The sequence below is a fragment of the Chiloscyllium plagiosum genome, chromosome 10, assembly GCF_004010195.1.
Source record: "Chiloscyllium plagiosum isolate BGI_BamShark_2017 chromosome 10, ASM401019v2, whole genome shotgun sequence".
Classification (NCBI taxonomy): domain Eukaryota; kingdom Metazoa; phylum Chordata; class Chondrichthyes; order Orectolobiformes; family Hemiscylliidae; genus Chiloscyllium; species Chiloscyllium plagiosum.
In genome coordinates, this window is record NC_057719.1 from 1,727,962 (window position 1) to 1,755,581 (window position 27,620).

General features: G+C 43.2%; 1 protein-coding gene across 2 annotated transcripts in view; it reads left to right on the forward strand.

Annotated features, from left to right (window-relative positions):
* Positions 1-27,620, forward strand: part of brf1b (BRF1 RNA polymerase III transcription initiation factor subunit b) — a 466,828-nt gene that overhangs the window by 367,433 nt on the left and 71,775 nt on the right. For both annotated transcript variants that reach the window (XM_043696898.1, XM_043696899.1), the window contains 3 exons: positions 18,912-18,973; positions 23,366-23,447; positions 25,041-25,096. In XM_043696898.1, the coding sequence (XP_043552833.1) occupies positions 18,912-18,973; positions 23,366-23,447; positions 25,041-25,096 (200 nt within the window). The remainder of the gene's footprint in view (positions 1-18,911; positions 18,974-23,365; positions 23,448-25,040; positions 25,097-27,620) is intronic.

Sequence of the window (27,620 nt, forward strand, 5' to 3'; positions counted from 1 at the left end):
GGATGGGTATATGAATAGGAAGGGTTTAAGGGATATGGACCGGGTGCTGGCAGGTGGGACTAGATTGGGTTGGGATATCTGGTTGGCATGGACGGGTTGGACTATAGGGTCTGTTTCCATGCTGTACATCTCTATGACTCTCTGATCAGATGGACTGCTTTTTCTGAGATGTGTTGTGCGTTTTGAGGGCAGCTGAGCACATTGGTGAATGCAGGACCAAGGAGAGGTGTACAGCACCTCTTTCTGCTTGTTTTAAACACACATTTAAATTTGACGACAGCAAGAAAAATGAATGGCAACGTCCCCTTCTTTGAACGAAGTCTTTTTTTCCCAGTACCCTGCAGTGCCTCCCTGTTCGAGTAGAAATCTGAGCCCTTAGTTGCAACCTCATCAAAATTCAAAAATCTAAACTTTATCCCTAAATCCAAAGTGCCTTACACCAGATGGTAATGTATACTCTTTCAGAATGCTGCTTACATTATATACATATGGAATTGTTAAAGACATTAGAGAATAATAGATACCTGGAGAATAATTGCACATAAGCAACTCTACCCTTGTAATTCAATTAACGGGCCAGGGTGACGTCATAAACCCCCTCGAGCAAGTATCAGTGGGTTTAAGGTATCTGAATCCCAAGGTTGGATTACTGTCTATTATGCACTCCCAGCCTTGAAGAAGTTTTAAATTATTGGCATTTTATTTTGCTTATGTAAAAATATGAATCGTTTAATGAATGGTGATATTAGATGTCACATGCTAGGCAGAGGCTTTAAATTTGTACAATGTCTTATGAAGTCTTTGAAGTATCTTGGACCATTTCGCAAACATCAAAGTTAGAACGCAGTGACCTAAGTTGGCAAATGTGCCAGCCATTTTCCATATTGTAAGATCCAGAAATAGTAATTAGATAAATGATGGGTAAACCCAGACTGTGGCTGAGGGTTTTGGCATGTCTATTTACCCCATCATACCCCTTAGATAGCAAGAAGCTTTTTTTTTCACAGAGTGGGCATCATGAATTCAAGATGAGAGGGGAAAAGTTTAAGGGAGATATGGGTGGGAAGTTCTTTACACAGAGGGTGATGAGTGCCTAGAACACGTTGCCAGCGGAGGTGGTAGAGGCGAGCACGATAGCATCATTTAAGATGTATCTAGACAGATACATGAATGGGCAGGGAGCAGAGGGATACAGATCCATAGAAAATAGGCGACAGGTTTAGATAGAGGATCTGGACCGGTGCAGGCTTGGAGGGCCGAAGGGCCTGTTCCTGTGCTGGAAGGTTCTATGTTCTTAACCAATCTACCTGTGAGATATGTCCTACCAGATGGTGTAGCAGTTCCTTACAGTGGAAGCAATAAGTTTACAGTTCATTTTACACTTTTATACAATTCATTAGGGCACTTTAAATCGTCTTGAAAATTTAGCACGTTTGGTAATCCAGAACCATGAAACTATCAGAACAAAATGATACTGTGTTGTACCAAAAAGTCTCAAAAAGCAATGAACTCAGACCATTGACATTAACTAAGGCAACGAAAATGACAGCAGCAAACACAGTCCTGTTGACGTTGCAAAGTCCCCCTTATTAATGTCTATGGGCTAAATTGGGAGAACCATCTCACAAACTAGTTAAACAACAACATGACATAGACAAACTTACGGGATCACACTTTACAGATAATGTCCCCAACATCACCTTCACTAACTCTGGGAATCTCCTACCCCAATGGGAGGACAGATCCAGCAGAGATGATGACCCAGTGGTATACAGTTGGTTAGGAGCTACCCTGGGAGTCTTCAAGATTCACTGTGCACTGTGTGAAGATTAATGGCACAAGGAAGATCTATCCCCCACCCCACCTCCCACCCATCCCCCTCAGCTGATGAATCAGTACTCCTCCAATGTGAATAACATTGAACCAAGTACTGAGGGTAGGGAGGGTGCAGTTTGTAGCCAGGGTGTGGGAATCCTTTGTCCACCAATAAGAGTAGTTTGGTAGCAGCACTAATGATCGAGCTGGTCAAATCCTAAAGGGTACAGCTGCTAGTCTGGATCTGTGATTAGTAGTGAGGGAACCAACATAGGGAAGAAACATACTTAACTCCATCTTCACTCATGTGCCTGCCGCAGAGGCATTTATCCTTGTGGAGATGAATCCCATTTTCTCATTGAGAATGTCCTGTGTTGTGTTGTGTGGTACTATCACCATGCAAAATAGGACAGACTTTGAATAGATCCAGCAACTCCAGACTGAGCATCCATTAGATGCTGTGGAGCAACAGCAGCAGAATTGTACTCCAGCATAACCTGCAGTCTCATGACCTGGCAACTCGCCCACTCAACCATTAGCATCAAGCCAGGGGATCAACCCTGGTTCAGTGGAGAGTGCAGGAGCAGCACCAGCAATACCTAAAAATGTGGTGTGAACCTGGTGAAGCTACTAAACAGGACTACTTGTATGCCAAACAGCATATGCAGCAAGTGATTGACAGGTATCATGGATATTTGCCAGAACTGCTGCTGCTTGGACCTCTGATACTTTAGGCTCATCTAAATAAATTTTGCTGCTTACTAAAATATCATTTTTAAATTCTCCCCTAGTAATGGTTTCCCTCACATTCTCAAAATCTTTCTCTAAATTCAGTGATCAAAACTACTGATCATACAATATTTATTTTTCTCATGTATATTCTACAAATACTGACATATATATTAATTGATCAGCTTCACTGACAAGCTCCTGGGCACCACTGATTGCCCCTCAGTGTCCAGTCGTTAGAAATTATTGTGCCAAATGACATGTAGAAGTTGAAGAAGTCATGTTGCAAGGTTAAGAATTATGAGACTGAATTAGACTACTCTATGGGACAAACACTTCCCATTGTTACATGAGATAACAGGTCTACACTTTGTAATGAGAGATTGCACCAGTGCGTCATTTTGGGTGTAACAATATTCAGTGGCAGAAGTGACCAAGGTCCAAATTCGGGAAGTGAACAAGTTCATTCACTACCTGTGATGTCACCACTGCATGATCTTTGAGTGTATCCCTGAAGTTGTGGTGGCAACAAATGCATCTCTTTTAAGATATTTCAGTCATGGTGGTCAGTTACAGAGTACATTCACACAATTCTGCCTTGAACAAAAAATATACAAAGTTATAATGCATTTTCCTGACAACATGGACAATTGATCAGCTATGTCCTGTTCTTAAAAAGCGGGACAAATCCGACACAATCCTACACTTCTAAACACTTGTTACTGATCATAATATAACCCTCTCCCTCAAGTACTTTCATGAAAACTGATGTTTTTCCCCTACTGAAGCCTTCCACACTGATACATACATTATTCAACAACAGCAGAAATTGCTGGAAAAACTCAGCAGGTTAGGCAGCATCTGTGGAGAGAAAGCAGAGTTAATGGTTCAGCTCCAGTGAACCTTCTTCAGAACTGATTGTAGCTCAGAAAAGCTTGGTATATATACTGAAGGGTGGGAGGGAAGGGCAAAGGAGTAAATGAAAACTGGAGGTAGAGAAGGAGAAAAATGTTTAGAATGGATATCCTGTCTGAGAGAGGAGCAGAACGTCTTCATGGTGGGCATAGCATCTGATTTCCAGCATTGGCAGTTTTTTGGAGTTTTTTTTGGTTTTTGTGTTTAACGCACTGCCACATCTCTCCCAGGTATGTCCTCCTTGAAGAAGCTAAGGACAGCAGATTTCCTTTGCTAAAGGGGCATCAATCCAATAGCTACATGGTCACCAAATCTGATACAAACTTTTATTTCAGGTTTATTTATTCACAATTTAAATAGTCCAGCTGCTGTGGTGGGATTTGAGCTCCTACGTCTGGATCAATAGTACTGAACCGATCAGTAACATAACCAAGCTCGGAACTGTTCTATAAGCATGGAGACTGCTCTCTTTAATACTGGATACCAGACCAGTCTCCAATTCATCCCCACTCTCAAAAAAACCTGTACATGTTGGCGTTAGGAGGAATGGGAGGTGATCTTCGTTTAATGTCCAAGATTCTCAGGGGATTTGACTGGGTAGACACTGAGCAGATGTTTCCCCTCATATGGGTATCTAGAGTTAGGGCACAGTAACAGAATAAGGGTTCTCTCTTTAAAGACAAAGGTGAGGAGGAATTTAATTCTTTTGAATGACAGATGACACTAAAATAAGTGGGAAAATAAGTTAATCGATTAAGGTTAGAAGCTGAATACTGGTCCTTAATGAATCCAAGAACCCTACATGTAGGTAAGGGTTATTTGGCCCATCAGATCTCACCAAACTTTGAAGAGCACCCATGCTATCCCTGTAATGCCATATTTCCCACGGCTAACCCATCTAACCTACATATTCCTGGACACCATGACAATTTAGCTTGGCCAATCCACCTGACCTGCACATCTTTAATCTGTGGAAGGAAACCGGAGCACCCAGAGGAAACCCACGCACAAACGGGGAGAATGTGCAAACTCCACACAGACTGGAATCAAACCTGGGTCCCTCGCACTATGAGGCAGCAGTGCTAACCACTGAGCCATCCTTTGCAATGAAGAAAGAAGAAATTTGCAAATGATATTTATAGGTAAGGTGAATGGGCCAAAATTTGGTAGATGAAGTTTAAGATGGATCAGTGTTGGATTATCCATTTTGGTCAGAGGAATTGAAAGAGCAGCAGGTCAGGCAGCATCCAAGGAGCAGGAGAATCAACGTTTCAGGAATCCTGAAGAAGGGCTTGTGCCCGAAACGTCGATTCTCCTGCTCCTTGGAGGCTGCCTGACCTGCTGCGCTTTTCCAGCAACACATTTTTCAGCTCTGATCTCCAGCATCTGCAGTCCTCACTTTCTCCCAGAGGAATTGAAAGGCAACATATTATCTAGATGGAGAGAAACTTCACAGTGCTTTAGTGCATAGGGATCTGGGTGTTCTCTTGCAAGAATCACAGAACACTAGTATGGATGTACAGCAGATAATAACGGACGCAAATGGAATGTTGGCATTTACTGCTAAAGGAATAGAGTATAAAGGTAGGGAAATGTTGCTGTGACTGTTGCTGTATAAGGCATTAGTGAGATTGCATCTGGAGTATTGCATGCAATTTTAATTCCTTACTTGAGATGGGTATAGTTGTATTGGAGGCAGTTCAGAGGTGGTTCATTAGGTTGATTTTAGAGATGATTTGAAGTTGAGAGGTTTGTCTTATGAAGAGAGATTGAACCGTTGAGGACTATACACTCTGGAGCTCAGAAGAATGCGAGAGATCTAATTGAAGTCTATAAGATGCTAAAGGGGATTGACAAAGCTGATGTTTCCTCACGTAGGACAATCTAGAATGAGAGGTCAGAGTTTGAGGATAACGGGTAGCAGATTTAAAACAGAGATAAGGAGAAATTACTTCTGTTAAAGGAGCGTGAACCTGGAGAATTCACTCCCCCAGAGTGCAGTGGGTGCTGCTTCATTGGGTAAATTTAAAGAGGAGTTAGACATATTTTTAATTAGTAATGGGTTGAAGGGTTAAGGAGAGTGGGCAGGAAAGTGTAATTAAGGCTGAGATGAGATCAACCATGATTGTATCAAATATGGAGCACGCTCGCGGTACTGAATGGCCTACTTACAGAATCTTTGGACTGTGGGAAGAAACTGGAGCACCCAGAGGAAACCTGTGGAGAGACAAACAGAGTTAACGTTTTGGGTCCAGTGACCCTTCTTCTTCAGATAAACCCGTCTGACACTCTCCCTGGTGTCATACTGACCGTTTTTCTTCAGTAATGAGAAGTCTCTGTGAAACCCGGTCTGTTCATACTGGTGTCTGAAACCTCAGTACTCTGCAAAGCACAACAAATGACCAAGGCAGTATTTGTTCTTTAACAGACACCACCAAAATAGACTAACCTATAATTCATCTCCCTGTGCTGTAATGTGGGACCTTGCTGTGAAGGTTAGTTGTCATGCTCACTGTTTCTACATAACATATTGAACCCTTTGTTTGTACAGCGTTTTGAGGTGTCTTGAGGATATGATGGAAGGTGCTTTCTTTCTAGAGCGAAATAAATAGAGAGGGCTTTAGGCTGATTGCTGCTGAAACCTCAAATCTGTGCTGATTCTTTCAAATAATCTCTTCCTTGTACTCCGAAAATGATTAGTAATTACATTTTAAAGTTAGACAGAAGCCCATGGCTTTAGGAGCAACGTTCTACTGGCTCTGGCTGGTATTGAGACAGTCATTCAGGCTTTCAGTTTAATCCCTGGTTGGTGCAGCTCCCAGATATTCAGGTGTGACAAGGTGCCATCGTGGGCTGCTGGTGTGGTAAGTGGGATGAGGCTGGAAGGGTGGGAGAAACGAGTGGGGACCTACGGCATCTTATAGTAAAATGCATCTGTGCTACCTGCTGCACAAACCTGACAGTGGTCTACATACCACTTCTGCAGATATGAAGAATGCCCTAGATGATATTTATAAACACTCTGGAAGTGAAATTGCCTGGGGCTTTATACAGCTTGGCCAGCAACTTCAACCAAGCCAACCTCAAGAATGCTGCCAAAGTACCACAATCACATCTCCTGCCCCACCGGAGGACTGAACATCCCTGAAGTTCTGGTGGTAACTCCCACAAGCATCAAAGACACCTGCTGCTCCATCCCCATCCGCCTGTTGCAAAATCAGACCACAACACTGTTCCTCCTCCCAGCTTACAAGCAGAAGCTGAAACTGGAGGGTCCTTCACAGAAATAAATACAGTGGTCGTCTGAGGTAGTGGAAGAGCATCTCTAGGGCTGTTTGGAATCAGTGGACTGTACCGCGTTCAGGCACTCAGTGAAAAACCTGACGAAGTACGCTACCACTATCACAGGCTTCATGCTGGAGGACTGCGTGCCAAAGACATCAATCCGAGTATCCTCCAACTGAAAAGCTGCAGGAGATCCATTCCCTGCTGAAGACCAGGCATGCAGCATTCAAGTCGGATGACTCAAACATAGGGGAGGGGCGTTGGAGGGGAGGGACCTTCCTAACCTGCAATCTCTTCCTGACCTCTCCGCCCCCACCCCCACTCTGGCCTATTACCCTCACCTTGACCTCCCTCCACCTATCACATTTCCAACGCCCCTCCCCCAAGTCCCTCCTCCCTACCTTTTATCTTAGCCTGCTGGACACACTTTCCTCATTCCTGAAGAAGGGCTCATGCCCAAAACGTCGATTCTCCTGTTCCTTGGATGCTGCCTGACCTGCTGCGCTTTTCCAGCAACACATTTTCAGCTCTGATCTCCAGCATCTGCAGTCCTCACTTTCTCCTGACTCAGACATACAGTGGAAATCCCGATATGACCTCCTCAAAGCCATCAGGGATGCCATGAGGCAATGCCTGGTCTGGGGGATTTTAGCTATGAAGAAAGATAGACTTGTTTTGGAATGCAGGAGGTTGAGGGGCGACCTGATAGAAGTTTATAAGATTGTGAATGGCATGGATAGAGTGGAAAGTATGAGGCTGTTTCCCAGGACAGAAGGGTCAATTACTAGGTGACACAGGTTCAAGGGGTGGGGGGGAGTTTAAAAGAGATGTGAGAGACACATTTTTCACACAAGGGGTGGTGAGTGCCTGGAATGCGTTGCCAGAGGAGGTGGTGGAAGCAGACACATTAGCAGCTTTCAAGAAACACCTGGATAAATACATGATTAGGAAGGGAATAGAGGGATATGGATCCTGTAAGTGAAGGCAGTTTTAGTATGGAAGGCCAAAATGTGTCAGTGCAGGCTTGGAGGGCCAAAGGGCCTGTATTGTTCTTTGAAATATGGCATGTCCATAAGGATCCTCATCAACTTTTACAGATGAACCATAGAAAGTATTCTGTCTGGGTGCATAATGGCCTGGTATGACAACTGCTCTGCCCAGAACCATAAGAAATGACAGAAGGTGGTGTGCACATCCCAGACCATCATGGAAGCCAACCTCCCATCCATGGACTCCATTTACACATCTTGTTGCTGCAGAAAGGCTGCCAATTTCATCAAAGACCCCTCCCACAGCAGAAATTATCTCCTCCAATCTCTCCCATTAGGCAGAAGACACAGAAGCTTAAACACACATACCAACAGGTTCAGGAACAGCTTCTTCACTGCTGAATGGACTCTCTAACTTCAACTAATGTTGATCTTGTTAGTGTTCTTGCCTAACGCACGTCCTGTGCAGTGTAACTTGCATACCTCACTCTGTCCAAGTTTTTTTTCACCTTATGCTCTGTATGTCCTTCCTTACTATGATCTGCCTGTACTACTCACAAGCAAAGCTTTTCACTGTACTTAGGTACATGTGACAATAAATCAAATCAAATGACAAAGTCCTTGCTGTATGTCCTTGGAATTCTCTGGTAGAGTCTTCCTGCCTGAACTGAGGAATAGCAGTTGGGTTTGGACAGAACAAGATTACTATCTTTGCAGGATTGTCTTGCCTCCCCTGGGAAATTGCATATATTTCTGGGCTTCTGGAATGATGTGAATGTGTTGTAAAGAGTGCAGAAGAGATTCAGAAGGATGGTTTCCAGGATGAGCAAATTGAGTAATGGAATTACATGGGAGACATTCCGATTGTTTTTGATTGGAGAGGAGAAGGCTGAGGAAGTAGGCACTAACAAATCTAATAGGCAATTTGGGAAAATATCCTTTCCCCAGAAGGTGATGAGAATGTGAACCTCGCTATCACAGGGAATATCTATTTAATCAGAAGCTAAATAATCACAAGGGATAAAATAATAGAAGGATATGTTGATGAAATTGGGCTTTTGGGAGGTGGGTAGGAGGGTGGGAGGGTGTGGTGTGTATGGGAACCTTATGTGAATCAGGCCAATAGGGCTGACGGGCCTGTTTCTGTGCTCTCAATCTATTTAATTATGTGCCCATAAGGAACGGATGAATTTCAAATCTGTGAATAATATTTTAAGGACCCAAGCTTCAGAAGGCCCAGATCAGAAACGTCTTCTACCCTCTTGCTTCGCGATTGCAAAGGAACTACAAACCAGTCTCTGCTTCAGTCCTCCAATTACATTTCAGTGCCTGGCTTTTGATTCTGTTTTCAAGAGAGATCTTTTCTTAATTAGAGAAATTGAAATTCCACAAGAGAGCAGAGGTTTCTGCTTGGGAATAGGGATCATGCAGTTTTAATGAGATTGGGAATGGTTTACACTGAAGCACAGGAGGAACTGAATGACAAAGAGTCACAGACTCTACTGTCTGCTAAAGTTCTTTTTGGGCTTTTCTTTCACATGTGCTGGTCAGGTTTGATTGAAGGGCTTTATTGTTTCCAACTAAGCTTAGGCAAGCCAGTACACAGCACGAGATACTGGAGGGTCCGTGCTGAGCTGGGAGGAGCAAGGAGCTGGCTGATGCCTCTCCATGTTATTGAATACAGGTCATTCTGGTATAACGTGCGCTTCATCAACGTGAATTGGTTATAACGTGATTGACGAATTGTGGACACTGTTTGGATAATATGAACTTTCTAATGAGCGAGTGGAGCGATTTTTTTTCTTACAGCAATCTAGCACTTTCCTATAGCGCGAGGTCACAGACGAACACAACTGTCACGTATGGCCGAACGACCTGTAGAGAGAGCTCACTGGAGGTATGGCAGTGACTGAGAATGGCAATTCTTCCATCAGTGGGTACATCTGCTCTCTTTCAGATGAGATATTAAGCTATCTGCTTCTGGTGGACTTAGAAAAGCTCTCCTGCTCTTGTTTCAATACAGCCACTGTGGGATCTTTTCAGTCTCCCAGCCAATATTTTTCTCTCGATCAATACCTGAATCAGAATATCTGGCCATTGTCATGTTGGTATTTGTGAGAGCTTGCTGTGTGCAAACACACTGCAATGTTTTCTGCATTATGACAGCAATACGTCAATGACAGAATAGCATATTAGACATGTATATGTAGACTGAGATCCTGCCTGGCATCTGTATATGAGCACCTGGGGGAAGCATCAGCCACAATTAGAGTCATACAGCATGGAAACAGACCACTCAGTGCAACGAGTCCATGTTTCCAAACTCAAGTTGTCCCATTTACCTGCGTTTGGCCCAGATCCTTACCTGTTTTAGCATTACCAGTAATTGTAGTACCCCACCAGCACTGGGGTGGGTCACAAGTTTATAAATCATGTTTGATACTTCTGTCGTAAAAATAAATACTGGAAGAACTGTGCTGGTGTGGCAGTATCCGTGGACAGACGATATGGTGTCTTCTGTAGACCCAGAAGCAGCTGGAAGTATGACAGGTTTCATGCTATTGAAAATGAGGATGGGAAAGTAGGACAGAAAGGACTAGGTAGAGGTTGGGAGAACCTAACTAACAAAGATATCTTTGGAGTAAAGGAGTAATGTTGCAAAGAAATAAGGAAATGGTCCAGAGTTGTTGTTCATGGCAAAATAAAGATCAGCTCCAACTGAAATCAGGAAACATGAAAATAAGCTGCGGACTAACACTTGAGAGATGGGGTGGTAGGGGAGGTAGAGTCAAAACAGGGGAACCTAATTCACCGTTTAAAATTAATTAATTCAGTGTTGAATCCTGAAGGCTGCTGGAAAGCTGAAGTGTTGTTCCTTGAGCTTGCTTGAACCTCACTGGAATACTGCAGCAGACTGAGAAGGACAACCGAGAGCAAAGTGTTGAATTCAAATGGCAAGTGGCCAGAAGGTTCAACCATGCTTGCAGACTGAACCAAAGTGTTGGGCAGCATTCATTTGGTAAAGGACACTGCATGGTGAGATATTTCTTTGAGGTGAATGATGCAAAATCTATTGTAATTAGGGAGGTTTCCTCTACATCAAGAAGCCCAAAATTCAAGCATTGAAGGAGGCTTTCTGTCCTCTGACACCAGAGTTGACGTGTCTTCCCTTTCTCCAACTTTCCTCTTGAGTACCAGTAGCAACTACTGTCCCTTCATACCCTTTTGCACATTTCCTCCAATCTCTCATCATAGTAAAGGTATCTGTGAAATAATAATGTTTGTTTAATGTTATTTTTTGCATGTTTTTTCTTTAAAAATGCCAAAGACTTTGTGATCCGTCTTCTGCTCAGTGGGTTCTTACCAGCAGTTTGTGACTGCTGGGCAAAGGGGTTTTCCATTCTGCTCAGATACCTGAGGGAGTCTTTAATAGATGTGCAAATGTGGAGAAAGCTACATCTGGGGATTGGCAAAGGAGCCAGCATGGGACCATTAGATAATGACATTCAAATGTGCTGTAGGGCTGCAGTAAATCTTTCTTCACTTATAGTTAATCTCAATTATTCTCTTTTATATCTCGACAGAAAATACTCAGTAGCCTGTGTGACTGATGAATACTTTAAGTAACTTCTATAATTTATAAAATAACAAAGTTAAAGTGTAGTGCTCAACTGTTCTCTGTATCAACACAAAAGATACAGAAGGATTGGAAGGCTGTTGTGGTATGGTGGCAGAGTCCATACCTCTGAGTCAGATGGGCTGAGTCCAAGTCCTACCTGCTCCAAATATGTATCATATCTGAACGGTTTAATTGGAAATATTCATTGAGGCATTGCAGAAAGCATACACTGAGTTTTAAGAATAATAACAGAGATGAGAAGTTGAATCTATCGGAATCGATTGAACAGACTGGATCTCCATCTGGAAGTGGGAGGATCTGATCGGGGTTTCAAAAATTGCAAAGGGTTTGAGAGGATAGATGTAGAGAAGGCATGATCACTTGTGAGGGAACCCAAAACCACCAATCGTAACCAGACGCTGGTTACTCATAAATCCAATGGGAATGCAGGTGAAAGCTCTTTACCCAGAGAATGGTGAGATAATGGAACATACTGCCATGTGCAGTAGTTTAAGAATAAGAGGTCTCCCTTTTAAGACTGAGATAAGGAGAAACTATTTCAGTCAGGGTCATTCGCCTGTGAATTTTCTTCCCGAGAAGGCAATGGAGACTGGGTCATTGAACTTATTCAAGGCAGTGTGGATTATATTTTGTTGATAAACAAGAGAGTAAATGGCTATCTTGAAGTCAGTTAGATCACATGGCTGGATGCAATGCAATGGGGTGCCAACAGTATGGGTTCAATTCGCACATCGACTGAGGTTACCATGGGATTCCCACCTCTCCCTTTGCCTGAGACCTAGTGAACCCCAGGTTAAACTCACCACCAGTACTGTACCTTTAATGAGAGAGCAGACCTTTGGTCAGATAAGAGTATCTTTACCTTTTTATACCAAGGGCTATGGGTATGACTCCATGAGATTTGGAAAGGTGATAATTGTATTTTTGAAGCTAATTCCCAAATTAAAGGAATGGCTTGGAGGTGGATAATGTGTTGCTGGAAAAGCACAGCAGAGCAGGAGAATCGACGTTTCAGGCATGAGTTTCCTGAAGAAGGGCTTATGCCTGAAACGTCGATTCCCCTGCTCCTTGGATGCTGCCTGACCTGCTGTGCTTTTCCAGCAACACATTTTTAAGCTCTGATCTCCAGCATCTGCAGTCCTCACTTTCTCCCATTGATAATAGAGCTGAGTAAGATTTGAACCACATTTGGAGGAAACTGTGGCTTGGTGGCATCGTCACTGGATTAGTAATGCAGAGACTGATACTCTGGGCAGATGGGTTCAAATCCCACTACTGCACTGGTAGAATACAAATTCAATTAATACATCAGGAATTAAAAACTGGCCTCTGTAATGGTGACCATGACAACCATCAAAACCAACCTGATTCAATATCCCTCTTTAGGGAGGGAAATGTGCTGTCCTTATCTGGTCTGGCCTACACATGACTGTATCTTTAATGAGAGAGCAGTCCTTTGGTTGGGTAAGAGTATAGCATCTTTACCTTTTTATACCAAGGGCCACAGGAAAGTGGTTGATTCTCAACTACCCTCTGAAGTGGCCAATGATGCAGTGCTTATTCCAGCCCAAGTCCAGCCTGCATGGTGTGGAAGACAGTGAGGCAGGAGTAGAGGATCTGAGGGAGGTGGTAGTAATGTTACTGGACTAATAACCCAGAACCCTAATATTCTGAGGGCTTGGGTTTTAATCCTATCAATAAAAATCTTCAGTTAAAAAGCTAGCCTAATGGTGACCACGGAAGCGCTGTTGATTGTTGCAAAAATCCATCCTGTTCACTTTAGGGAAGAAAATCTGCCATCCATACACGGTCCGAGTTAATGATCCTTACCTCCATGTGAGTCCAGACCCAAAGCAATTGGTTGATTCTTGACTGCCCTCTACGTAATTAGGAATGGACAATAAAAGGTACTGGCCCTGTCAGTGACGTCCACATCCCATGAATGAATTTTAAAAAAGAATAATCGCTCAAATGAGGTGAATTACTGAGGAGAGGAACCATAGACGAGTGAGGGGACAGGAGGCCACAGTTCACAGTCCATTCTTCTGTCAGCTTCCACTGACTGCTGAGGTACTGAGTGCCATTGCTGTGATCTGCAATATAGAAACATTATGGGACTGGCCAATGTTACACCATCATATCCTAACATGTAACCAAGAAAGTCCCCATCAGGCAACCTTAAACTGCTGAGTTAAAATGGCAGAGAATGAGGTGCAATGGATAGTACCTAACATCCAATTCAACCTTTCTCCTGCCCTTTCCCACCAGGCATGTAGGATTGCCAGCATAAAATAGAATGGCCTTGCACAGGAGTCAATTCAGCCCATCATGCTTATGCCAGCTCTTTGAAAGAACCATCCAGTTAAATCACTCTGCTCCTTCCTTCAAGCCCTGGAAAAAGAAAATCAAACATTTAGCAAATTCTGTTTTCCAAGTTAATGAATTAGCTTTCATCCACCCTTATGTGCAATGCATTCCAGGTCATAACAACACACTGTGTAAAATAAATTAAATTCAAAAAGTGTGGTGCTGGAAAAGCACAGCAAGTCGGGCAGCACCCAAGGAGCAGGAGAGTCAATGTTTCAGGCATAAGCTCGTCATCAGATTCCTGATGAAGGGCTTATGCCCGAAATGTCAACTCCCCTGCTCCTCGGATGCTGCCTGACCTGCTGTGCTTTTTCAGCACCACACTGTTTGACTCTGACTCTCCAGCATCTGCAGTTCTCACTTTCCTCTAAAAAAATTAGATGCAAACATCTTTTTCTCACTAATGCGCAATCAAACTCTTGAGTTCCAGGCTGGAATCTAAGCAGTCCTGGGTATAGGTTATAGCTGATAATGTGTTGCTGGAAAAGCGCAGCAGGTCAGGCAGCATCCAAGGAGCAGGAGAATCGACGTTTCGGGCATGAGCCCTTCTTCATGCCCTTCTCCTGTTCCCTGGATGCTGCCTGACCTGCTTTTCCAGCAACACATTATCAGCTCTGATCTACAGCATCTGCAGTCCTCACTTTCTCCTGGGTATAGGTTATACTCGATACAAAGCACCCCTCTACAATCGTCTCAGTTAGACTGCAGCATGAACTCAGTCCTGGGTACAGGTTGTTCTATGTACATAGCACCCCTCTACAAGCCTCTGAATTAGACTCCAGCCTGGAACTCTGCTGGGTATCTGTCATTCTATTTGAATACATTTCCTGCCTCAGTTTGTGAAGTGCTCTCTGTTCTCACTCTTGGATGTGAAAGCGCTGACTCTGGCTTTCCTCAAAGGAAAGCTCCTTCTGGCAGGATCAGCACACGCCATAATGGGGCCGTTTAGAAAGCTGGCTTTCTTCAAATAAAAACTCAACGTCTTAATCCGTTCACAGTGTACAGCTAGCATTTCAAAGCAAGGTAATGTCCTGTTGTACCTGCAGCTGGGATCAATCTGTGTTCAATTACTGTGATATTTCACTGCTGTCCCCTGAAGCATGGACCCATAGAATCAGGAGCACTACACCTGCTCAGAATTAATCATCACTGTAACCCATTCACTGTTAGCATCAATAAGAGGCAGTGATGTTGAAGTTCTGAGACCCCACTGAATAACGGCAGGAAGATTTAATATTTTTGTTAGGTTTTAATTTGACTATTGAATAATGAATGGGATTTTTGAACGGTGCTCTGAATATCCTGCTGGCTTTTGGTTGCCATCTTGTGCATGCACTGTCCTGTTATAGTTCCCCGCCAGAACTAGATCTCAGAGAGGGTCAGTCAGTGTTTTACCTGGTATTGCAGGACTTTGGTCTCTGCTGAGTTAGCTGATTTCAGGGATATGTTGAAGGGTTTAGATATGTTAAATAAGAGTCAATAATTGCAGGACATGAATTTAAAATAATTGACAAGAAAACCTGCGATAACACAAAGCCAAGTGTTTGTTTCTTATTCAAGCGTTTACAGGTTGTTGGAGGGAATCCTGAGGTACAGGATGTACATGTATTTGGAAAGGCATGGACTGATTAGGGATAGTCAACATGGCTTTGTGCATGGAAAATAATGTCTCACAAACTTGATTGAGTTTTTTTGAAGAAGTAACAAAGAGGATTGATGAGGGCAGAGCTATATGACGTGATCTATATGGACTTCAGTAAGATGTTTGACAAGGTTCCCCATAGAAGACCAGTTAGCAAGGTTAGATCTCTTTGAATACAGGGAGAACTTGCTATTTGGATACAGAACTGGCTCGAAGGTAGAAGACAGAGGGTGGTAATGGAGGGTTATTTTTCAGACTGGAGGCCTGTGACCAGTGGAGTGTCACAAGGATCGGTGCTGGGTCCACTGCTTTTTGTCATTTTTATATAAATGATTTGGATATGATATAGGAGGTATATAGTAAGTTTGCAGCTGACACCAAAATCAGAGGTGTAGTGGAAAGCAAATCTTAGCTGGACTTATACACTAAATGGTTATTCCTGATGAAGGGCTTTTGCCTGAAACGTCGATTTTACTGCTCGTCGGATGCTGCCTGAATTGCTGTGCTCTTCCAGCACCACTGATCCAGAATCCATTATACACTTAATGGTAAGGTCCTAGGCCATGTTGCTGAACAAAGAAACCTTGGATTGAAGGTTCATAGTTCCTTGGAAGTGGAGTCGCAGGTAAATAGGATAGTGAAGGTAGCTTTTGGTATGCTTTCCTTTATTGGTCAGAGCATTGAGTATAGGAGTTGGGAGGTCATGTTGCGGCTGTACAGGACATTGGTTATTGTGTGCTATTCTGGTCTCCTTCCTATTGAAAGGATGTTATGAAATTGAAAGGGTTCAGAAAAGATTTACAAGGATGTTGGCAGGGTTGGAGGATTTGAGCTATAGGGAGAGGCTGAATAGGCTGGGACTGTTTTCCCTGGAGCGTTGAAGACTGAGGGGTGACTTCATAGAGGTTCATAAAATCATGAGGGGCATGGATAGGGTAAATGGACAAAGTATTTTCCCTGGGGTGGGGGAGTCTAGAACAAGAAGACATAGATTTAGGATGAGAGGGAAAGGATATAAAAGGAACCTAAGGGGCAACTTTATCACGCAGAGGGTGGTACGTGTATGGAATGAGCTGCCAGAGGAAGTGGTGGAGGCTGGTACAATTACAACATTTAAAAGGCATCTGGATGGGTACATGAATAGGAAGTATTTGGAGGGATGTGGGCCACGTGCTGATAAATGGGACTAGATAAAGTTGGGATATCTGGTTGGCATGGACCAGTTGGACCCAAGGGTCTGTTCCTGTGCTGTGCATATCTATGATTCTTTGAGAGGCATAGATTGAGTGGATAGCCAGAGACATTTTCTCAGGGTGGAAATGTCTATCACGAGGGAGCATAATTTTAAGGTGATTGGAGGAAGGTTTGGGGATATGTCAGAGGTAGGTTCTTTACTCAGAGAGTGGTGGGTGTGTGGAATACACTGCCAGCAGTGGGAGTAGAGTCAGAGACATTAGGGACATTTAAGCGACTCTTGGATAGGCACATGGAAATTAGTTCAATAAAGGGTAAGTAGGTTAATCTGATCTTAGAGTAGGATAAAAGGCCGGCACAACTTGGAACAGTACACTCTGCTGTACTGTTCTATATTTGCAATGTGCTACCTGATAGCACAGTAATATGTTTCAAAGAAATTGGGAAAATATTAAGGGAAGAAAAAAGTGCAGGGGTGTGGGGTGAGGTGGAAGTTGGACAAACTGGATTGCTTTACAAAAGCTATAGTAAAGACGAAGTGGGCCGAATGGCCTCTGCCTATGTTGTGCTATTCTATGTTCTAAAGGAACCAATCAGTCAGGGTTCCTGTTTCTGGGCATTATTAGGTGACCCTGTTTAGACAATTTGCAGTTGAATGGTGCAGAAGGATAATGTTCAGTCGAACATAGTCACACGGGATGAGTGGCCTGAAACTCCACTGTTGAGATTCACACTCAGAAAGACGTTCAATCCTGTGAACCACAGCAGCATAGCCAGAGCCTGTGAAATCATATATTCTTGCTTCGTCCTCCACGGCTATACCTCTTACCTCCCTATCTCTGTCCTCTAGCTCTCGGATTCTACCAAGGGCTCTGCACTCCCAATTCTGGCCTCTTGTCCATCTCCATTCTGTTTGACCCACCACTGGTGGCCATGTCTTTTAGTAGCCTTCAGCTTGGAAATCCCCCCAGTAAACATCAGCATCTCTCCTCCTACTCCTGGACACTATTTAACAACTAGCACTATAACCAGCCTTTTGGTCATCTTTATGATATATATATATATATATATATATATATATATAAATATTTTCACCTCTTGTCCATCTCCATTCTGTTTGACCCACCACTGGTGGCCATGTCTTTTAGTTGCCTTCAGCTTGGAAATCCCCCCAGTAAACATCAGCATCTCTCCTCCTCCTCCTGGGCACTATTTAACAACTAGCACTATGACCAGCCTTTTGGTCATCTTTATGATGAATTATGTGAGATTATATATATATATTTTTTTTTCAGAGTTTGAATTTCAAACTAGTGGGGGTTGGTGACTTTTTTTGTAAAATTTGGGGAGAGAAACACAAAACTTAAGAAAGTTCTCCCTGGAACCATGACCTAATCTAGCATGTGTCAAAGAGCGGGGAAACAGCATATTAGTGGAAAATAGTTTGTGTTACACTGAGTTTATCAGTGGTAGAGGAAAATTGAGAACTATTAGCTTGATTTTAGTTAAGGATAATCAAGGATTGATTTAGCTTCGGAAACTCAGAGTGCAAGTTTTTAAATGGTTTAAATGGTGTGACTGGGGTCAGAAACACAATATAATTGCCCTGCCAGAAAGGAATAGAGAACAGTTCAGGAAATAAGTTGCCTCAGTATAATGTTCATTTGAGTAAGAGCAAGAGTATTTGGTTAGAAACTGCAGGTGATTAAAAGCTGAGCAAGTCGAAGCTTTCAGTTTGCAAGCATTGTGAAGAAGGCTTCACCATTTACAGGAAAGAACTGGGTTGAATTGAATCAGTTAAGTTGAACATGAAGATCTGAAAGAGTGGGCTAATCTCTCTGGATTTGAATTTCTGTAAAGAGATGGTGTTTGAGAGTAGAGTGGAGCCTATGTTTTGCTGTGTGTCTTAAGATCTTTTGAAACTGTGTTCTTTTTTTAAATAGCTTGCTTTGTTTTATTACTGTTGTTCTTTTTATGTAATAAACTTCTGTTTGTTTTAAGAAAAGTATACAGCCTCTGTGCTCATGTTTCACTGGATGAACCCCATGTTAAATAAGAAAAAAAAGATCTATCAAGCCAGATTTCACTTTGGGATCTGACTGTCCAGTAGTAATGTCAGTGAGGGTCATAGTACCTTGCTAATATTTTGACTTGTTAACTGCTTTTGTCTCCTGTCATTTTTGCAAGAAGCTTCTGAGACCTTTCATTGTCGTAAAGGAACTCTATAAATGCAAGTTGTTGTTGAGTGAGCTCAGCTAGCTGAACATACACTGGGCCACCTTTTAGACGGTCAGTAAATGTACTGAGCAGGTGTTTTTATTCTCACTACTCACAGGTGTTGATCCTCAGAAAGGTGAATTGGACTTGAATGGCATCGATGACAATGAAATCGATAGGGTAAGGTCATTCTGTAGCCCTTATGAAAGGTAATGTGAGATTGTAGATTACCTTGTGTTAAAAAAGAAAAGGTAAAATGAGCAACTCTCTCACCATCTGCACCAGCTAGTTGTCAAAGAATCTGGTTTCAACACTGTAATCACATTTTATGGTTTCTCTTTTCTCTCCGTAAGCCCTCATTTGGGATAAGTAACTTTGTATAATAGCTTATTGTTACTCATCCAGAATATCATATAGTGTTAGGATTGTACAATGTACTCAGAATGATAGCTTTTTATCTCAGAGAGTTGGATTCTGAATCTGAAGAGCAGATGAGGAGTAAATTGTCATTTGCACCCTGTGATTCTCTCTCACTCCTCCTTTCATCTCTCTCTCTCTCTTTCGTTTTTTCTCTCTCTCTCACTCTGTCCAGAACATGCACCCTCCCCATCCTGCACACCTTATCCTCTGCTCTGTAGCCATCCCCTGATGTAGCTGCATTGCAGGTTTGATGGTGACACTGAATAAGATTGAAGTTTAATTTCCTAGCACTACCATCTCTCAGCTGAGGAACATTATGTAGAATAATTCACTCTTTTGGTTTATATTTTTGTTTTGATATTGGGAAGGTTTTGATAGCATTGCCTTCAGCAATGGCACACTGCCTTATAGAAGGCTTTGCTATTGTGACTTTCCTTTCAGTGAGATGGCAGTTCTGATGAACAGGGACAGAAAAAATAAATCTGCAAGAAACCTTTGTACCACTTACTGTTGGCAGTTTGCAATGAATTGTAGGTAGATCACCCACCTGACTATCCTAAAATAAACCACTCTCCCTCTCCCATCACACCTGTATGGAGAACTTTAAATTCCTACCCTAATTTGCGTACCTTTCCATGCCACCCCCCGCCATGCCTGGAAACTTATCCAACTTTCTGACCTTCCCAGAGTCTTATCCATCTAGCTGCATGCAGAGAGTCACCTACAAACATGGCCTCTTTTATTAGATTTGATTAGATTCCCTACAGTGTGGAAACAGGCCCTTCAGCCCAACCAGTCCACACTGACCCTCCGAAGAGTAACCCACCCAGACCCATTTCCCTCTGATGAATGCACCTAACATTATGGGCAATTTACCACGGCCAATCCACCTGATCTGCACATCTTTGGACTGTGGGAAGAAGCTGGAGCATCCGGAGGAAACCCACGCAGACACGGGGAGAATGTGCAAACTCCACCCGGACAGTCGCCCGAGGCTGGAATCGAACCTGGGACCCTGGTGCTGTGACGTAGCAGTGCTAAGTACTGTGCCACCGTGCCACCCTAATATTCCTCACAATCCCAGCAGACCAGTTAAAGTACATTGTTTGCATTGCATAGATTCCTGGATTCTAACAGGAGGAGCTTTCACCAGTGGAAGCGTGCTGGTGGCATCCTGACCATTATAGCAAACTGTACATTCCCTTACTGACATCTTAATTGGGTCTTTGCCTAGTTAAGTATTATCTGTTTTGCTGAGGAGTTGCTGTATTCTCCCACCCTTGGTATATCAGCAAGCTGTCGAGGCCTAACAGTAGTGAAGAAATAGGACCACGCCCTCAACATGGCACAGAAAAAATGTTGAACACTCTGCTCAAAATCCCCCCCAGAACTAAAATCAGACCTGATTCAAGGTGAAAACTTAAGTACTGCAACAATGTCATAGGGGCAGGAAATTAATACTCAAGTGTTTGGATACTCTTTGAGCCTGCTTATGACAATGTTTGATTCCACTGCTGTGAAAGAGGGCATGGACACATTCATCTCGCAACGAGAAGGACTGCAGGCAGCTCAGCATAACTTGTCTGACTTCTGGACTGTTGTCTCTGGCGTCTGTCTGAGGCTCCGTCATTACATGTTGCATCATTTTAAAACATTGTTTTCCATCTGTTCACTGACAAAACCTAGCTCCATCTCATCATCCCCTTGTGTTACTAAGAACACTTATCCAACATGCAGTACTGGCTGAGCAGAAATTTCCTCTCCTTAAACATTATGAAGTCAGTGGTGTAGTTGTAAATGCCATGTAAAAGTAGTGGGGGAAGTGCCAAGAGACCTTGGTGTCCTTGTACACCAGTCACTGAAGGTAAGCATGCAGGTGCTGCAAGCCCTAAAGAAGGCAGATGGAAAGCTGACCTTCATAGCAAGAGAATTCAAGTACAGGAGCAGAGCTGTCTCGCTGCAATTGTACAAGACCTTGGTGAGACCACGCCTGGAGTATCGTGTGTAGTTTTTTGTCTCCTTTTCTGAGGAAGGATGCTCTTGCTATAGAGGGAGAGCAGCGAAGGTTTACCAGACTGATTCCTGGGATGGCAGGAGTAATTAATGAAGAGAGATTGGATCAGTCAGGGCTATAGTCATTGGAATTTAGAAGAATGATGGGGGATTGCATGGAAACCTATAAAATTCTAGACCGAGTAAATGCAGAAAGGATGTCCCAATGACCAGGAAGGCCAGAACCATGTCTAAGGGATGTAGAGAAAGTGATGACTGCAGATGCTGGAGACCAGAATTGAAAAGTGTGGTGCTGGAAAAACACAGCAGGCCAGGCAGCATCCGAGGAGCAGGAGAATCGACGTTTCAGGCATAAGTTCATCTTCAGGAATGAGGCTGGTGTGCCAAGCGGGCTGAGATAAAGGGTAGGTGAAAGGAGGTGAGGGTGAGGGTGATAGGCCGGAGAGGTCGGGAAGAAGATTGCAGGTCAATAGGGCGGTGCTGAATCCAGGGGTTGGGACTGAGATAAGGTGTGGGTGAGGGGAAATGAGGAAGCTGGAGAAATCAACATTCATCCCGTGTGGTTGGAGGGTTCCTAGGCGGAACTACATGGGATGACTGTGGATTTCTCCAGCTTCCTCATTTCCCCTACTCCCACCTTATCTCAGTCCCAACCCCTGGATTCAGCATCGCCCTCGTGACCTGCAATCTTCTTCCCGACCTCTCCGCCCCCACCCCCTCTCCGGCCAGCATCCTCACCCTCACCTCCTTCCACCTATCGTATTCCCAGTGCCCTTCCCCTAAATTCCCTCCCCCCTACCCTTTATCTCAGCTCGCTTGGCACACCAGCCTCATTCCTGAAGAAGGGCTTATGCCCGAAACGTCGATTCTCCTGCTCCCCGGATGCTGCCTGGCCTGCTGTGTTTTTCCAGCACCACACTTTTCAACTAAGGACATGGAGTCTACCTCTGTGACTTAATTGAGCCCTACTCCCACCAGATTCCTACACTCACTCCTCCTGTGCAGCCCAGATTTTAACAGCTCTGTTATTAGTGACTATGCCAGAGGAGGTTTAGTACCTGGAATGGTCAAGTTGTCTTATGAGGAAGGGTTGGACAGGCCAGACCCTATAGACTGGAGAAAACTGAGACTTGATTAAATCATAAAATTCTAGAGGGGGCCTTGACAGTGTGGATGGGGAGAGGATGTATCCTCTTATGGGGGAATCTCGAAAAAGGAATCTTGGTTTAAAAGTCAAGGGCTGTCCATTTCAAAAGATGAGGCAAAACCTTTTTTTCTGAAGGTAAAGAGATTTTGAAATTCTCTTCCTAAAAAGGTGATCACTCTTGTGGCAGAGGTAAATGGAGTTGAAACTTTATTGCTGGAACAGCACAGCAGGTCAGGCAGCATCCAGGGGATGAGGCAAAACCTTTTTTTCTGAAGGTAAAGAGATTTTGAAATTCTCTTCCTAAAAAGGTGATCACTCTTGTAGCAGAGGTAAATGGATTCTTGTTAAGCAATGGTGGTGAAATCTCAGGGGAGGTGAGGGAATATGGAGTTGTGGTTACAGTCATGACTCTATTGAATGGTGGAGCTGGCTCGAAGGGCTGAATGGCCTATTCCTACTCCTGATTCATTTGTTATACATTGAGCTGCTGTAGTGAAATTCCACATTAAGCTGTGGAATTTCTCCCTGAGCCCCTCTCTCTCTTTCTCTCGCTCTCGCTCTCGCTCTTGCTCGCACACACACACACACACACACACACACACACACACACACACACACACACACACACACACACACCCTTTCACATCTCCTTTGTTAAACTCTACATAACCCATAACCCTACCTTCTTGACTCAGGCTTTAGGTCATCTGCCCTAATAAATACTTGTAACATTCTGCGAAATTCTATTTGATAATATTCTTATGAAATGTCTTAAGATGTTTCACTGCACTAAAGGAACTCTATAAATAAAAGTCGTAGGAGGGACTTAATCAGTCTTTGTGACTGAATGACAAGGAATGCTAATGTATCTTCAATTATCTGTCAGAAAGTGGTGTATTGCTGTTCTTTCACTTTAGCCATCCTGAAGCTTCATCAGCTCCTTATGCAGGTGACCTTCAGCTATGATTGTATCTTGTCTTTTTTTTGTGCAGTATCTGCTCAACGAGAAGGAGGTGGAAATGAAAACTGAGCTGTGGCTGAGAGAGAACGCAGATTACCTGAAGGAGCAAAAGGGTGAGTATATGTGAGAAAGATGGGAAAGAATTGGAAAGGGTAGAGGAGTTGGAGAGCCAGAACTCTGGCAAGTGTGTTTCTAAGGACGAGGGTAGAATGGAGCAGGGAGATTTGTAACACGTTCCCGTTTCACATCAAACCATGCAATCTGGAATCAGTGGGATTAAATCAAGGTCAATCCCAAATTCAATTCCAAATGCCTTTTTTTGTAGAAATAAAAGCAGGAAGTGTTATAGGTTAGTGAATGCCAGTGGGAGGCCAGCAAACCCAGTGAGTGGGTACACATCAATTGAACCTTCATCCAAAGTGTTTCCACATGCTGACAATTTGCTTATCTCCAGCATTTTCGGCTTCACCACGAGGTTTCAGAAAGTGGTTTCCGTCTCCACCATAAAGCCACATCACCTGTAGTGCATTGTGATTTTTATTAATTCATTAGGCTAGATAACATCTGCACAGTTAAAAGTATGGAATAAGTAATGAGCTGTGTGTAGGTACTTAGAATCTGACAGCTGCACAGTCGTGTGTGCATCCTACAGGGAACGGTCACACTTATTCACAAGGCTGCAATGTAAATGAGCTTGGTCATTTAACCTATGCACATGGGGAAAAATAAACAGAAATCCCACTCTGTTAAATTATTCCAGAGTTTTTGTGCTGAATATTTAGTACACTTGGAGATCCGTTCCATTCTGATAGCGACTGCGCTTCAAAATAGTACTTAACTCTGTAAACCATCTGATGTCATGAGGACAGATAAGGCACCAGTGAGGTAATGGTTGTCTTCATTACAAAATTACAGACACAAGAGACTGAACACAAGATCAGCCAAGCACCTGTATTTTCTAGTTTGAGTGGCCATTTGTCTTCTGTTGAGAATCAATTTGACTGTAGTATACACATCATGGTGGCTCAGTGGTTAGCACTGCTGCCTCATAGCAGCAAGAAGCCCGGCTCGATTCCAGCCTCAGGTGTCTGTGTGGAGTTTACACATTCTCCCCGTGTCTGTGTGGGTTTCCTTTGGGTGCTTTGGTTTCCTTCCATAGTCCAAAGATGTTCAGGTTGGGTGGATTGACTATGGTAAATTGCCCATAGTGTTCAGGGATGTGCAGGCTAGATGGATTAGCCATGGGGAATGCAGGATTACAGGGATGGGGTGGGTCTGGGTAGGATGCTCTTTAAAGTGTCGGTATGGACTCGATGGACACAATGGAGGGATTCTGTCACAACTGAACACGGACGCAGCACCCAAATACATTTTGCAGCACGAGCCACGAGTTAGCAGTGAGCCAGAGCTTGGACCATCCCTCCCAACCAGACTGACTGCAGTATCGCTAATGCTGTGCTAGCCGTGGTCAGCCAGCTCGATCACAGATTGGAGAAGGAACTCGGCACATTTGTATCAAAGGCAGAATGCTGGGCTGTTGGAAGTTGGGAATTAAAGAGGGAAAACGATGGAAACACTCAGCAGGTCCGGCAGCATCTGTGCAGCAATAAACAGGGTTAACGTTTCAGACTCTTTCATCAGATGAGCCAACTGACTAAATCATTGCGAGCTATCACCTGAAAATAATGTTGACATTTTCTTTGCAGAAAAGGAGGAACGGATAGCCAAAGAGAAAGAGCTTGGGATTTACAAAGAGCAGAAGGTAATACATATTGAAGTGATTTTACTAACTGAAGTCGAGAAACTATTAATTCTTTGGAATTGCAAACATTTGCACCTTCATGTTCCACTCCTTCATCAGTAAATTTTGCTGATTCCATGTTTCCATGAGCCCTATAGGCTTGTTCAGTGAATGTCATTTGTTGACAGACAATAATGTTGATATTATCAACTAGACAGTCACTTAACAACTGCAAAACCTTATTTAATGTGTGCCTGTTTTGTTTTCTCTCGGAATCGCGCTCTGTTGCTGTCAGCCTGGATTCTCTTTGTGCTCAGTGCAATCTCCCTGTCACCTGTCCTTCCTTCTATCAGATTCTGTTTCTCTTTCTCTCTCACTCTCTCTTAAGGCTGCAGGTAAGAAAACACAAGGGGATGAGGACGTTGGTGGGAACAGTCTATGAGCCCCCTAACAATAGCTATATGAGAGAATAAATCAGGAGGTAATGAGGCATGTCAAAAAGGCACTGCATTTATCTTGGTTGACTTTAACCTTTCAAGTCGATTGGATAGTCAGAGTGGCAGAATTAGCCATGGGGCAGAATTCATAGTGTATACTGGAGCAATTTCTAGAACAATATGTTGTGGATCCAGCCAGGGATCAAGCTATTTGGTATCTGGTAAATAAGACACTGGTTTGATAAATAAACTCAGTGTAATAGATCCCCTAGGAAACCGTGACCATAACATGGTTAAATTTAGCGTTCGGTTTGTGGGCAACTTGGTCAGAAACAACTGTGTGGAACTTTAAATAAGAGTAATTACAAAATAACTGGAATGCTGGAGAACAGAAGAATGGCTGGAGTGGACTAGGAAAGGAGTTTAATTGAAAATATGGCTGAGGAACAATGCCAGCAATTAGTTTATAATTCACAGCAAAGATGTATCCCAGTGAGGAAGAAGGATTCCAGAAAGGAGATAAATCAACAATGATTAAGTCAGAAAGTTAAGGATAGGATCAAACTGAAAGAAGAATAACTTAGAACGTGACAAAGATTAGTGGCAAACCAGAGGATTGGGAATCTTTTCAATGCTAACAAAACATGACCAAAAAAAAAGGAGGGGAAAATAAATTTTGAGGGTTAACTAGCAAGTTATATCAAAACTGGCAGAAGAACTTCTTTAAATATATAAACCAGAAAAGAGAGGCCAAAGTTAGCATCGGCTTCTTAGAGAACAAGGCTGGGAAAATAATAATGGGGAGCCAGGCAGTGACAAGTATTGAATAAATATTTTGCATTTGTCTTCACAATAGAATACATTAATAATGATCTCAAAAACTAACAATCAAGGGGAGATATAATTACCTAAGGTGAGAATCTATAACTATCACTAGCAAAAAAGTCTTTGGGAAACCAATAGGCTCAATACATCCCTGGGCCTGATGGATTACATCTCAGGATATTTAAGGAAGTAGCTACAGAGATAGTGGGTGCACTGGACTTCTTAGATTCTGGAAAAGTCCTGAGAATTGCCAAACCACCGCTGAAGCACTCTTCTTCATTAGAAGGGGACAAAAGTGCAGTTAGCTTAACGTTCATCATTGGGAAAATGTTCAAGTCTTTGAAAAGGATGTAATAACAGCACATATAGAAATACATGATATGATCAAGGCAGAGTCCGCATAACTTCATGAAGAGGAAATCACATCTGACAAAGAAGTAGCATGCAGGGTAGATAAAGAAGAACCAGCAGATGTGGTTTAGACTGACAAAAGGCATTTGATAAGGTACCACGTTATGTTTCTTATTAAGACAAGATTCCATGGTGTTGGGGAGGTATATTAGAATGGATAATTGGTAACTAATCGAAAGCAGAGTTGGGAAGAGGGGCGGATTTTCAGAATGGCACCCTGTAACTAGTGGAGTGCCACAGGCATCAATGCTGGGGTAACAGTTATTTACAGTATATATCATTGACTGGATGAGGAAAGTGAATGTATTGTTATCAAGTTTGGGGATGACACAAAAATAGGTGGGAAGGTAGGTAGTGAGCGATGACAAAAAGAGTCTACAGAGGGCTATAGAAAGGTGGATTGTTTGGGCAAAAATTTGGCAGCTGGAATACAATGTGGGAAAATGAGGTTTTGCATTTTGAGATAAAGTAGAGGAGCTGAATATTATTTGAATGGAGAAAGATTACAAAAAGAATTGTAGAATCCCAACAGTGTAGAAAGAGGCCATTTAGCCAATCGAGTCTGCACCGAGCCTCCAAAGAGCATCGCACCCACCCCAATTCCCATCCCTCCCATAACCCCACATGGGATTTTGAACAGGGCTAACCCCACTTAACCTGCGCATCCTTGGACACTAAGGATTTTTTTTAGCATGGCCAATCCACCTGAGCTGCACATCTTTTGGCTGTGGGGGGGGGAACTGGAGTACGCAGAGGAAACCCCCATAGACACAGAGAACACGCAAACTCCATATAGACAGTCACCTGAGGCTGGAATTGAACTGAATTCAAAGTCTGTGAGAAGATTTGTAGCTCAGGTGCTTGTTTTTGTG